Source organism: Anolis sagrei, chromosome 8, assembly GCF_037176765.1.
Source record: "Anolis sagrei isolate rAnoSag1 chromosome 8, rAnoSag1.mat, whole genome shotgun sequence".
Lineage (NCBI taxonomy): Eukaryota > Metazoa > Chordata > Lepidosauria > Squamata > Dactyloidae > Anolis > Anolis sagrei.
The window spans coordinates 4,882,351-4,895,526 of record NC_090028.1 but is presented as its reverse complement, the minus strand read 5'-3'; the positions used below and the strand labels follow the sequence as shown (position 1 = coordinate 4,895,526).

At 45.1% G+C, this 13,176-nt stretch overlaps 1 protein-coding gene across 1 annotated transcript in view; it reads left to right on the top strand.

The window, feature by feature from the left end:
* Positions 1-28: 28 nt before the first annotated feature.
* CFDP1 (craniofacial development protein 1) overlaps positions 29-13,176 on the top strand; it is a 44,891-nt gene continuing 31,743 nt past the window's right edge. Inside the window, exons 1-4 of the mRNA XM_067470978.1 lie at positions 29-141; positions 5,217-5,340; positions 8,409-8,637; positions 10,303-10,412. Coding sequence (XP_067327079.1) covers positions 87-141; positions 5,217-5,340; positions 8,409-8,637; positions 10,303-10,412 — 518 coding nt within the window. The 5' untranslated portion in view covers positions 29-86. The remainder of the gene's footprint in view (positions 142-5,216; positions 5,341-8,408; positions 8,638-10,302; positions 10,413-13,176) is intronic.

The following is a 13,176-nucleotide window of genomic DNA, read 5'->3' as shown; positions in this document are numbered from 1 at the left end:
GGCCCACTTCCGGCCTTTCTCTATTGTCTTTAGGCGGAACTTCCGCTTGAGCCAGAGAAGCCTGAATCCCAGAGGTGGAGAGAGCCATGTCGGACTCAGAGGTGTACTCTTCCTCGGAGGATGAGGATTACTTACCCTCAGGTGAGACTTTTCAAGAGAAAGAGAAGGAGGAGGAAAAGGCCTTGGCTTTCCCCACCAGCTAGGCCTCACTCCTGGCTGTGAGGAAGGCCTGGGCATCCATTCAAGGCCCCTGCAGGTAGAAAGCTAGCAACACAGGCCCATCGTTGGTGTGGGTCTGGGTTTATCTGGTTGGAGGTGAGGTACAGCTCCCAAAACTCAAACTCAATCCTTCCCAAACTTTTCCAGAAATCAAATTTCGGCCTATGAGCTTTGTGGGCCTAGTTTGGTCCAGATCCATCAACAACAACAACAACAAAACTCTATCTCCCTGAGGGGACAAATTGAAATTGAATCCAGGCAAGACAGAGGTCCTACTGGTCAGTCGTAAGGCCGAACAGGGTATAGGGTTGCAACCTGTGTTGGATGGGGTTCCACTCCCCCTGAAGACGCAGGTTCGCAGTTTGGGAGTGAGCCTGGACTCATCGCTGAGCCTGGAGTCCCAGGTTTCAGTGGTGACCAGGGGAGCATTCGCACAATTAAAACTTGTGCGCCAGCTGTGTCCGTACCTTAGGAAGTCTGACTTGGCCACGGTAGTCCACGCTCTTGTCACATCCCGCCTAGACTACTGCAACGCTCTCTACGTGGGGCTGCCCCTGAAGACGGCCCGGAAGCTGCAATTAGTCCAACGCGCGGCAGCTATGATTCTAACAGGAGCGGGGCGCAGGGAGCACACAACCCCCCTGTTGCACCAGCTCCACTGGCTGCCGATCTGCTACCAGGCCCAATTCAAGGTGTTGGTATTGGCCTATAAAGCCCTAAACGGTTCCGGGCCAAGATACCTATCTGACCGCATCTCGGCCTATGAACCCACCCGGACTTTGAGATCTTCCGGGGAGGCCCTGCTCTCGATCCCGCCGGCCTCTCAAGCACGGTTGGCGGGGACGAGAGATAGGGCCTTCTCGGTGGTGGCTCCTCGGCTGTGGAACACCCTTCCTGTAGACGTTAGGCTGGCACCATCTCTCATGACATTCCGTAGAAAGTTGAAGACCTGGATGTTTGTGCAGGCGTTTGAGTAATTCAGTGCAATTTTGGTAATTTGAACATAGGAACGGAACAATGGACGAACGAATTTGGATCACGCTTGGATGATGAGGCGTTTGGGGATGGGATTTGTGATAATTGTGTATTGATGATTGTTTATTAGTTATTAATGGATATGTGTAACTTAACTGTAATTGTATATTAGTTATTGCTGTTTTTATTGCCTTTGCTGTTTGGAAACCGCTGTGCGTCGCCCCCGGGCTTGAGATACAACGGTATACAAGAATAGTAAATAAATAAATAATAAATAAATAAATAAATAAAACAGTAACTAAGGCAACTACATCAATATAACAATACATCAATATAACGTCAATACATCCATATAACTAATCCAGCACGTCTCATCAGTAAAGTCATAATTCGAATTTCCTCGTCCATTATTCCAAGTTCCAAGATCAATCAATTGGTTGCACTGCTTAATTAAATGCCTGTTCAAAGAGCCAGGTCTTTACTCTTCTCCTGAACGCCAGCAGGGAGGAGGCCGATCTAATGTCCGTGGGAAGGGCGTTCCACAGCCGAGGAGCCACCACCGAGAAGGCCCTATCTCTCGTCCCCGCCAGCCGAGCTTGAGAAGCAGGCGGGATCGAGAGCAGGGTCTCCCCGGAAGATCTCAAAGTCCTGGTGGGTTCATAGGCAGAGATGCGGTCGGATAGGTAGCTTGGGCCGGAACCGTTTAGGGCTTTAAAGGCCAACGCCAGCACTTTGAATTCAGCCCGGTAGCAGATCGGTAGCCAGTGGAGTTGGCGCAACAGGGGGGTTGTATGCTCCCTGCACTCCGCTCCTGTTAACATCATGGCTGCCGAGCGTTGGACTAGTTGGAGCTTCCGAGCCGTCTTCAAAGGCAACCCCACGTAGAGAGCGTTGCAGTAGTCTAAACAGGATGTAACCAGAGCATGGACTACCGTGGCCAAGTCAGACTTCCCAAGGTACGGGCGCAGCTGGCGCACAAGCTTTAGCTGTGCAAATGCTCCCCTGGTCACCGCCGAAACCTGGGGTTCCAGGCTCAGCAATGAGTCCAGGATCACACCCAAGCTGCGAACCTGCGTCTTCAGGGGGAGTGCGACCCCGTCCAACACAGGCTGTAACCCTATGCCCTGCTCGGCCTTGCGACTGACCAGGAGGACCTCTGTCTTGTCTGGATTCAATTTCAATTTGTTCGCCCTCATCCAGACCGTCACAGCGGCCAAGCACCGGTAGCAGCACAGGCCCATCGTCGGTGGGGGTCTGAGTTTATCTGGTTGTAGGTGAGGTACAGCTCCCAAAACTCAAAGTCAATCCTTCCCAAATCTCTCCAGGAATCAAATTTCGGCCTATGAGGTATGTGGGCCTAGTTTGGTCCAGATCCATCAACAACAACAACAACAAAAAACTTGATTTTGTATTGTCGAAGGCTTTCATGGCCGGAATCACTGGGTTGCTGTAGGTTTTTGCGGGCTATATGGCCATATTCTAGAGGCATTCTCTCCTGATGTTTCACCTGCATCTATGGCAAGCATTCTCAAAGGAAAATGGGTTTATTTATCTGTGGAATGACCAGGGTAGGACAAAGAACTCTTGTCTGTTGGAGCTAGGTGGGAATGTTTCAACTGACCACCTTGATTAGCATATATATATATATATATATATATATACACACACACTTTGCTTATATACCGCTGTATCTCAAGCCCGAAGGCGACTCACAGCGGTTCACAAACAGTAAAAACAGTAGAAACAGCAGTGGTTCCATACAACATATAACAATTGACTTAACACATTATCCATAAATTACCAATAAGCAATTACAATGCACAATTGTTACAAAAACCGGACCCAATCTTCTCATCATCCAAGCGTAGTCCAGGTTCGTCGTCCATTGTTCCATTCCTATGTTCCATTACCAGATTGCACTAAATTACTCAAACGCCTGCACAAACATCCAGGTCTTCACCTTTTTGCGGAATACCATTAGAGATGGTGCTAGTCTAATGTCCGTAGGAAGGGCGTTCCACAGCCGAGGAGCCACCACCGAGAAGGCCCTATCTCTCGTCCCCGCCAGCTGAGCTTGAGAAGCAGGCGGGATCGAGAGCAGGGTCTCCCCGGAAGATCTCAAAGTCCTGGTGGGTTCATAGGCAGAGATGTGGTCATTTGATGTCCTGGCAGTGCTTGGGGCAATCTTTTGGGAGTCTCTTCCAACCACTCTGCTGGCTGTTGTATTGGGTCACACGTCGGACACTTCCCACGTGTCTAGGACTGTGTGATGTATCGGCGAATAATGCGTGCACATCCCAGTAAGGTGGCCTTTTGCAGCTGGCAGCTGGTAATTTTGTCAGCACCGATCGTGTTTAAGTGCAGGTCAAGGTCTTTAGGTACTGCACCCAGTGTGCCGATCACCACTGGGACCCCCTTATTATTATTATTATTATAACTTTATTTGTACCCCGCTAGCATCTCCCAAGGGATTCGATGCGGCTTACACAGGCCGAAGCCCCAAAACATAATAAAACAATACAATACATAAAGCAAATTAAAAACCATTCTCACAACCACCATGTCAGACTACACAGAAAAGCCATTGAAATCCACAAACATGTGGACAATTTCAACAGAAAGGAAGAAACCATGAAAATGAACAAAATCTGGCTACCAGTATTAAAAAAAACTCTAAAATTACAACGGCAAAACAGCAGAGAGAAAAACAGGCAGGGACATTTAATCACCTTTCAAGAAGAGTTTGCTCCAGGCACTGTCAGCCCATTGTATGCTAATCAAGGTGGTCAGTGGAAAGATTCACACCCAGCCCAACTTACAAAAGCCCTTTGTCTCACCCTGGTCATTCCACAGATATATAAACCCCTTTTTTCCCATTTCCAGCAGACCTCACCTCTGAGGATGCTTGCCATAGATGCAGGCGAAACGTCAGGAGAAATGCCTCTAGAACATGGACCTATAGCCCGAAAAAACCCACAAGAACTGAGAAATTAAAAACAGTTAAGCAAGAAAACAATAACAGTAACAATACAACAGGACACAATTTAAAACTGGGCCGGCCAGGGTAGGGGTACAGGGTTAAAAGTGCTGATGTGGCGGGAGGAATGTAGGATTATAAAGTAAGGACAGTGTACGGTGTGCAGTGATCTGGTTCTACTAAAGTGCTTCTAGGACTTGGTGCTGGAGGTTCCTAATCTGAAAAGGCTGGTTTGTGCCAGAGTCTTTGCAGTTCGATCTTTAAATCCTCATATTGTATCAGCTTTTCCAGTTGTTTCTCTTCAATCCTGCTCTCACCTGGGATTGCAACATCAGCAATCCATACTTTGTGTTTTAACATGATTGTGAGATCAGGAGTATTATGCTGTCTGAATCTGGAAGTCCTAGAGTAGCTTGACGTGTTCATTCTGGCTTGTTATCCCACCAGTTCTTTGTCACAGTCAGATGGTATTTGTGACACAAGTTTATTATTATTATTTTATTATTATTATATGATGCTGCAGCTAAAAAAGTTAATGGGATTTTGAGCTGCATCCTAAGGTGTTTAGTGTCCACTTCAAGGGAAGTCGAGGTGCCTTTGTATTCTGTTTTAGTTGGACCTCATCTGGAATACTGTGTCCAGTTTTTGGCAAAGCAATTCAAAAGGGATATTGACTCTAAGCTGGAAGGAGTCCAGGGCTAGGCAAGTAAAAAAGATCAAAGACTTGGAGACCATGAAACCCTATGAGGAGCGCCTTAAAGAGCTGGATATGTTTAGCATACAGAAGAGAAGGTTGAGAGGAGACATGAGAGCCATGTATAAATATGTGAAAGGATGCCATAAATAAGAGGCAGTTCAAGTGGTGCCAAATGGCATCAATTTATAGTTGGACATGCACAGTGCCTTGGTTTTCAAATATTGTTATTGTTATGTTCATGTCAATTCCGATATATGATTGATAGATAGATAGATATGATATGATATGATATGATGTATGGTTGAGGAAGATGACATTTCCTGATAAACTGATTCTGTGTTGCTGCAGGAGAAGAGGAAAGCGAGGACGACGTGAGCGAATTGGTGAAGGAAGACGGAGCAGAGGAGGAGGAGAAGAAGCCATCGTCGGCTGGAGAGAAGCGCAAGAAGAACGCCAAAGGGACCTTGTGTCGGTAGGAAAGAGTTTCCTATCATTTAGGGAAATGTAAATTGTATATCCAATCCTAATATCTGTCAGCCAGAGACTCAGGAGATAACGTCATGGATGCTGGACATTTAAAAGATTAGTGCAGCAAGAATTTGGTAGCAACTTTTGAGACTGATTGGAAAGATGTGGTCTAGGGTCTCTAAAACCTGTCGTTTTACCAACTTCTGCATCTTCTCTGCCAAAGACCGCTGATGCCTTACCAAACTACAAATCCTAACTGGCTTATCTTTGAGCCATGGAAATTAATTTAGAGATGATGTCCCTCAAATAGGGACTTCAAGTGCAGTTCCTGAAGCTGCTTCCCATTTTGCTTTGACTCAGCACTAAGATTACTGTATTATGTGAACCAAATGCACTCCCTAATTTTGGCGAGGTCATTTAGCCAAAAAAGGTGAGCATTAGGTTCAAGTAAATAAGGTGTTTTAAAAGTTTGTGCCAAGGTATGAAGATCTTATTGAAATTTAGTGTGTCTTAAAAACTTAATTTGAATGTGTGCCGCTTAATGACTGTTGGTTGGCACTATTTTATTTATCGTGTCATCCGCAACCAGAACATTGTATTACATTTCTAACAGAACAAAACAAACAAACAGATAAAACACACACACACACAAATTTTGCAAACTTGGTAGCTGATTAAATGTCCTTTGACCAGTATCTGGCCCCTTGGAGTGCCTCTGGTGTTGCTGCAAGAAGGTCCTCCATGGTGCATGTGGCAGGGCTCAGGTTGCATTGCAGCAGGTGGTCAGTGGTTTGCTCTTCTCCACACTCGCATGTCGTGGATTCCACTTTGTGGCCCCATTTCTGAAGGTTGGCTCTGCATCTCGTGGTGCCAGAGCGCAGTCTGTTCAGCGCCTTCCAAGTCGCCCAGTTTTCTGTGTGCCCAGGGGGGAGTCTCATCTGGTATCACCCACGGATTGAGGTGCTGGGTTTGAGCCTGCCACTTTTGGACTCTCGCTTGCTGAGGTGTTCCAGCGAGTGTCTCTGTAGATCTAAGAAAACTATGTCTTGATTTAAGTCGTTGACGTGCTGGCTGATACCCAAACAGGGGATGAGCTGGAGATGTCTCTGCCTTGGTCCTTTCACTATTGGCTGCTACTTCCCGGCGGATGTCAGGTGGTGCAATACCGGCTAAGCAGTGTAATTTCTCCAGTGGTGTAGGGTGCAGACATATTTATTTATTATGGTCGCTTATACCCCGCCCTTCTCACCCGGGGGGGGGGGGGGGGACTCAGGGCGGCTTACACAAACAAGGCACAATTCGATGCCCGCATTACATGACAACAAAAACATAACATCACTAACAGCAGCAATTATAGCAATGATAACAATTAACATAAGCAATCATTATTATCGGCAAAACATCCATAAAACCCGTAAAAGCAATTAAAACAATAAAAGCAATACAAACCTCATTGCTGGTCAGCGTTTAACAGACTTATAGTTTAGGTTCTACTTTCCGCACATTGTTAGTCCTATCCATCTGGTTTCCATATCTAATTGTCAGGATGCCCAAAGGCCTGGTCCCATAGCCACGTCTTTACCTTTCTCCTGAAGGCAAGGTTGATGCCCTGATTTCCCCCGGGAGTGAGTTCCACAGGTGGGGGGCCAACACTGAGAAAGCCCTGCTCCTCGTCCCCACCAGCCTCACTTGTGATAGTGGTGGGGTCGAGAGCAGGGCCTCCCCAGATGATCTCAAATTCCGGGGTGGGACATAGAGGTCCAGATACGTTCGGACAGATACGCTGGACCGGAACCGTAAAGGGCTTTGTAGGTCAAAACCAGCACCTTGAATTGTGCTCGGAACTGGATTGGCAGCCAGTGGAGCTGACACAACAAGGGAGACACCCTGTGATAATGCGGCATGTCTCATTAAGAGCCACATCCACTGTTTTAGTGTGGTGAGATGTGTTCCACACTGGGCATGCGTACTCAGCAGCAGAGTAGCACAGCGCAAGGGCAGATGTCTTCACTGTGTCTGGTTGTGATCCCCAGGTTGTGCCAGTCAGCTTTCGTATGATATTGTTTCTAGCACCCACTTTTTGCTTGATGTTCAGGCAGTGCTTCTTGTAGGTCAGAGAACGGTCCAGAGTGACTCCCAGGTATTTGGGTGTGCTGCAATGCTCCAGTGGGATTCCTTCTGCACTGCCACTTACTGGGATGGCTATCTAAGCAATGCTCCCCTTTGATGTGAATCAGGTTTTTTAGCTTATGCTGGCACCAAAAACGAATTTAGGAGTAAGTTGAATGCCACCCCGGATTTATATATTTGGCTGTTGGACACAAAGCCCAATTTCAAAATTGTTTTAAGGACAAAAATGAAACAACTTCATTCATCACTTTACAGTATAGGAAATCCAATCTTTTCTTGGATCAAAATAAAAGTTTGTGGTTATATTTGAAATAGTTTCTTTTTAGTTACAATAATAATAATAATAATAATAATAATAATTATTATTATTATTATTATTATTTATACCCCACCACCATCTCCCCAAAGGGGACTCATGTCAGCTTACATGACACCACGCCCATCAATACAGAAACACAACATAATACAACACACAACAGAAAATCAGAAAATAAAATAACATAAAATACAAAATGTAAATATACAGCACAAAAATAATAAAATCAAAACATTAAACCACTAAAAATGAAAACAATGGGCAGGGCCAGTACAAAAATTAACATTTTAAAACACTGGGAGATAGGGCAGTGTAAAATAACCGGAAGGGGATTCAGGGGATAAGGTAAGAGTACAAGCCTACTACATTACAAAACACTCTGGCAATAGGAGGAGGTGGAAGAAGGAAGGACTGTGTGGGTTCATACTTCTTAGGGACAGAATTAAGGATTTGGTTCAGGGAAGAAGTCTTCTAGAAGAGTTCCATGACCCAAAAAGTTTGGTGCTACACCTTTGTCCTTCCGACTAAAGCAGATACCTTTCTGCATACTGCAAAAATGTGATGTTAGCAATATCCACAGCCTGACTGCTGATGAGTTTGTCGCTTTTGGTGACATTTGTTTTCAGGAAAAGAAAGAGAGGAGGCCTGCTTTTGGACCCAGACGGAGGGGAGTCTTCAAAGGATGGCAAGAGCGACAGTGAGGACAGTGAATCAGGGGGGAGTCCGATCACGCAGCCGACAGAACAGGAGCAGAGGAAAAAGGAGGACGATTTGTGGGCCAGTTTTCTCAGCGATGTGGGGCAGAAGCCTAAAGCGGCTCCTGCAGCTCAGACGTCTTGCCCACCAAAAGACAAGGTACGGAAAAAGTGTGGGAAGTGTATGAAAGGTGGGATTGTTCTCATTGGCCATAGCTTAAAGGCAAAGTTCCCAGGTTCCAAAGGCAAACAACATGAAGCATAGTCCTTTAGCATTGGTTAACCAAGAGTCCATGGCAGCAAGACAAAGTCTCCAAAAAGCAGGATCAAAATCAAAGTCCCAAAGAGCCCGAAGCTTTCCGCAAAAGTCAAGGTAATTCCACAGAAGTTTACAGGGTAAAAGCAACATTGGACTGACAGAGAATGCCCTTCGACCAGATCATTAAATACGTTTCCCCAACATGAAAGCATTACGTTGACGTCTAGCTTCACGCTTGTTGGCAAGGCTTGCGATTCTCCGAACTCTTAATTGCAAACGGTCCTCTCTAATCAAATCTCCACTATCTTCAAGGCCGGTTAGCTCATTATCTTCACCCTGCTGGGCCTGGTCACCCTGGGAACCAAGAGGCCCTGAGCTCCCAGAAGGAGCTTCCACCTAGAGCTCCAAAATTTCACTATCAACAGTCACATTACTTTCTCTGGGGAACAGAAATGCCGTCTCTTCTTCAGAATCAACACTGCTTAAACTACCTCACTACCCGGAACATGTTCAGAAATCTGTAAATCTGTTTCCTCTCTGCTGTTTTGCTGTTGTAATTTTAGAGTTTTTTAATACTGGTAGCCAGATTTTGTTCATTTTCATGGTCTCTTCCTTTCTGTTGAAATTGTCCACATGCTTGTGGATTTCAATAGCTTCTCTGTGTAGTTTGACATGGTGGTTGTTGGTGTGGTCCAGCATTTCTGTGTTCTCAAATAATATGCTGTGTCCAGGCTGGTTCCTCAGGTGCTCTGCTATGGCTGACTTCTCTGGTTGAAGTAGTCTGCAGTGCCTTTCACGAACATGAGAGGAAACAACCAGGCACATCTGAACACCTCTCAAAAAAAGATTTTCCCAGGCCCAGCCAGGCCTTCAAATGCTAATGAAGGTAGTCAGTTGAAACATTCACACCTAGCTCCAGCAGAGAAGAGCTCCTTGCCCCACCCCAGCCATTCCACAGATATATAAACCCATTGTCCTATTTCTAACAGACCTCACTACCTCTGAGGATGCTTGCCAGAGATGCAGGCGAAACGTCAGGAGAAATGCCTCTAGAACATGGCCCTATAGCCCGAAAAAACCCACAAGAACCTAGTGATTCTAGCCATGAAAGCCTTCGACAATACATTATTATTATTATTATTATTATTATACTATGAGATGACCTGATCCATTGGAAAGGACTATGGGCTCTTCCAGACAGGCCCCATATCCCAGGATGTGATCCCAGATTTTCTGTTTATCCCAGATTATCCGGCAGTGGGGACTCATATAATCCATCTTAAAGCAGAAAATTTGGGGTCCGATCCTGAGATGTAGGACCTGTCTGGAAGGGCCCTAAGATGCTCAGTGAAATTGGAAAAGAGGGAAACCCTGTTGCAGGTGAATTGATTCTGTCAAGGAAGCCCTGAGTTTGCAAGCCTTGAACTGGGTTCTTTAGCTCTTGTTCATGGTGTCATCATAAGTTAGAGCTAACTAGATGAACATCTTGAGGTCTCAAAGCCAAGCCAGTGGAGCTACTTCTAGCATTTTTACAACTTTTACTGTTTTTCTTCCTGTTCTACTTAGCCAGCAGAAGAGAAGAAAAACTCCTGTAAGCCCCAGGAGACAGCGAAAGAAACAGAGAAGAACAAAGTAGCCATCACCAAAGTGTTTGACTTCGCTGGTGAAGAGGTGAGGTGAGTTCGGTTTGTGGCATCTATAGCAAGGGAATGGGGAGTGTTTGCTGTCTGTGGACAATTGGCACTATAACATTTCAAGTGGTATCAGAATTTTATCATTGTGTAGCATGGAAGGACCACTACATACCCAACAAACAACTCAGTATCAACCAGCAACCTTCAGCTATAATGCAAAGAGCTATTTCAGTTTTGGAAAGTGTGACTAGAGAATGGTCAGAGGGATGATTTGAATGCTCAAGAGCAAGCTTTGGGAGGGAGGCGCTTGAAGGAAATGTGCTTCTTTGCCCTCCTGGAAAGGCCACAGGGAGGAGAATGTTTCCAATGTTTTGGAATAGGGGAGGGAATCATTGTTCATCAGTTCCCCCAAGAATACTACAGGAAGCAACAGGCTTAAATAGCAGGAAGAGAGATCCAGGCTAAACATGAACCCACACTTCCTAAGGGAAAGACCTGTAATGGCATAAAATAGATGAAATACCCACCCCCACCCCCCCCCACCCCCAATATACTCCCCCTACTTGATTGTTTTCAAGGTGATTGTAGCACAAAAAAGTGTGAAATGTTGGAAACAATGAGTGAAAGATATATAATTGTTTTTCACATAGATTAAAAAGAACAACAATAATACAGAACGTCCAAAAAAAAAAGAGGGGGGGGGGCATCGCACATACATGCAAAAATACATATTAAAAAAACAACAAAAAAGAACATACAAAACATGACTTCCGTTCTTCTTGCTTAACCTTACCTTAATTTAACTAGTACGTCTTTACCTCCCCCCCCCCCCCCCAAAATCAAATTTAGGGTTGGGATAAAAGGAGTATCAACAAATTCTATCCCTCCTTTCCAAATCTATGTTTCCCATTGTTTCTTTTCTGAATATTCTTCTAAAACTTTCCAGTCCGTTTGTTTCATACCACGTCCGTTATGCTGTCTTAACCAATATGTTAGTTCGTCCATATCTTTAATGTCCATTATTTTCTCAATCCAATCCAACTTAGAGGGTATCTTATCCTGTTTCCAATATTTAGCAAAGACCATTCTAGCTGCCGTCGTGAAAAAGATAAATAATTGTTTAGTGTTATTATTTTTAATTACGTCTGAATCGAGCATACCCAAAAAGATAAAGTGCTGGTCTCATTGAGAATTCAATGAGTGAAAGAGGTTTAATGGCAGGTTCAAAATTTGTTTGGACAAGGCCACTGACAATAGTTTGTTTGAGCTGTGTACTTCCTGAATATCTTGCCCTGTGCTTTTATTCATTTATTATACTATATACTAGCGTGAGTCCCTGGCGTTTCCCGGGTTATTTAAAAAAAATAATGGTACAAAATTCCTAACGTTGTGGGTGAACTACAACTCACATCATGCCAGGTTAACTCTGAGAAACTCCATCATAACGTTTGTTATGTTGGGCAAGTTTGCTCTGGATGCATCATGGGTGGGGTTCAGTGTGCTCTCTGGCTGTAGGGTAAACTGCAACTCCCACTATGGTGAGTCAGACTCCTCAAACCCTTCCAGTAGGTTGCGTTGGTGATGGGGGTTCTGTGCGCCAAGTTTGGTTCAGGTCCATCATCGATAGAGGTCACAGTTTCTCTGTTTGTGAGTGAACTACAACTCCCAGAAAGGAAGGTCACTTCCCCCAACCCCCCTCCCTCAGCAGTAAAATTTCAGCATATCAGGTATGTGTGCCAAGTTTGCTCCATATCCATTGGTGCTTGGGTTCACAGTGCTCTCTGGATGTCAGTGAACTACAACTCCCCCCAATCAAGGTGAACTTTCCCTAAAGACCTCCAGTATTATTTGCTGGCCATGGGGGCTCTGTATGCCAAGTTAGGTCCAATTCCATTTTTGGTGGAGTTCAGAATGCTCCTTGATTGCAGGTGAACTATAAATCCCAATACCTACAATTCCAAAATATCCAGGCCAATTCCCCTCAAAACCCACCAGTATTCAAATTTGAGAATATTGGGTACGCATGCCAAGTTAGGTCCAGGTCCATCATGGTTTAGGTTCATAGTGTACTCTGGATGTAAGTGAACTATAATTCCTATAAATCCCTCCAAAGACCTCTAGTATTTTTTGTTCAAAATCAAAATAGTTTATTGTACGGGCCGGTGGCGCAGTGGGTTAAAGCACTGAGCTGCTGAGCTTGTTGATCGAAAGGTCGCAGGTTCGATTCCAGGGAGCGGCGTGAGCTTCCGCTGTCAGCCCTAGCTTCTGCCAACCTAGCAGTTCGAAAACATGCAAATGTGAGTAGATCAATAGGTACCGCTCCGGCGGGAAGGTAAGGGCGCTCCATGCAGTCATGCCGGTCACATGACCTTGGAGGTGTCTACGGACAACGCTGGCTCTTCGGCTTAGAAATGGAGATGAGCACCACACCCCAGAGTCAGACATGACTGGACTTAATGTCAGGGGACTACCTTTACCTTTTACGGGCCCAAGGCCTTGACAAAAAGCACCACATGCGCACAATAGTTCCGTTGGAGCAACAGGCACCAAAGATGCTCTAGTATTTTTTGTTGGTCATTAGGGTTCTGTCAAGGTACAGACGCCACAAAGTCAGTCCCAAGTGCAAAGTAACAAGAGTTTATTGAAAGTACAGCTCAAAAGAAAAAAATGCTTAACAGTAGCAAAATAGTATTCCAAAACACAGACCAACTGGTCAAAAAGGAGGCAAATCAGAGAGTCCCAAAGTCCTAAAAATCCCAACCCACTAACCAAATAACACAGCAAAGGAAAGTACACTCGTTATTGT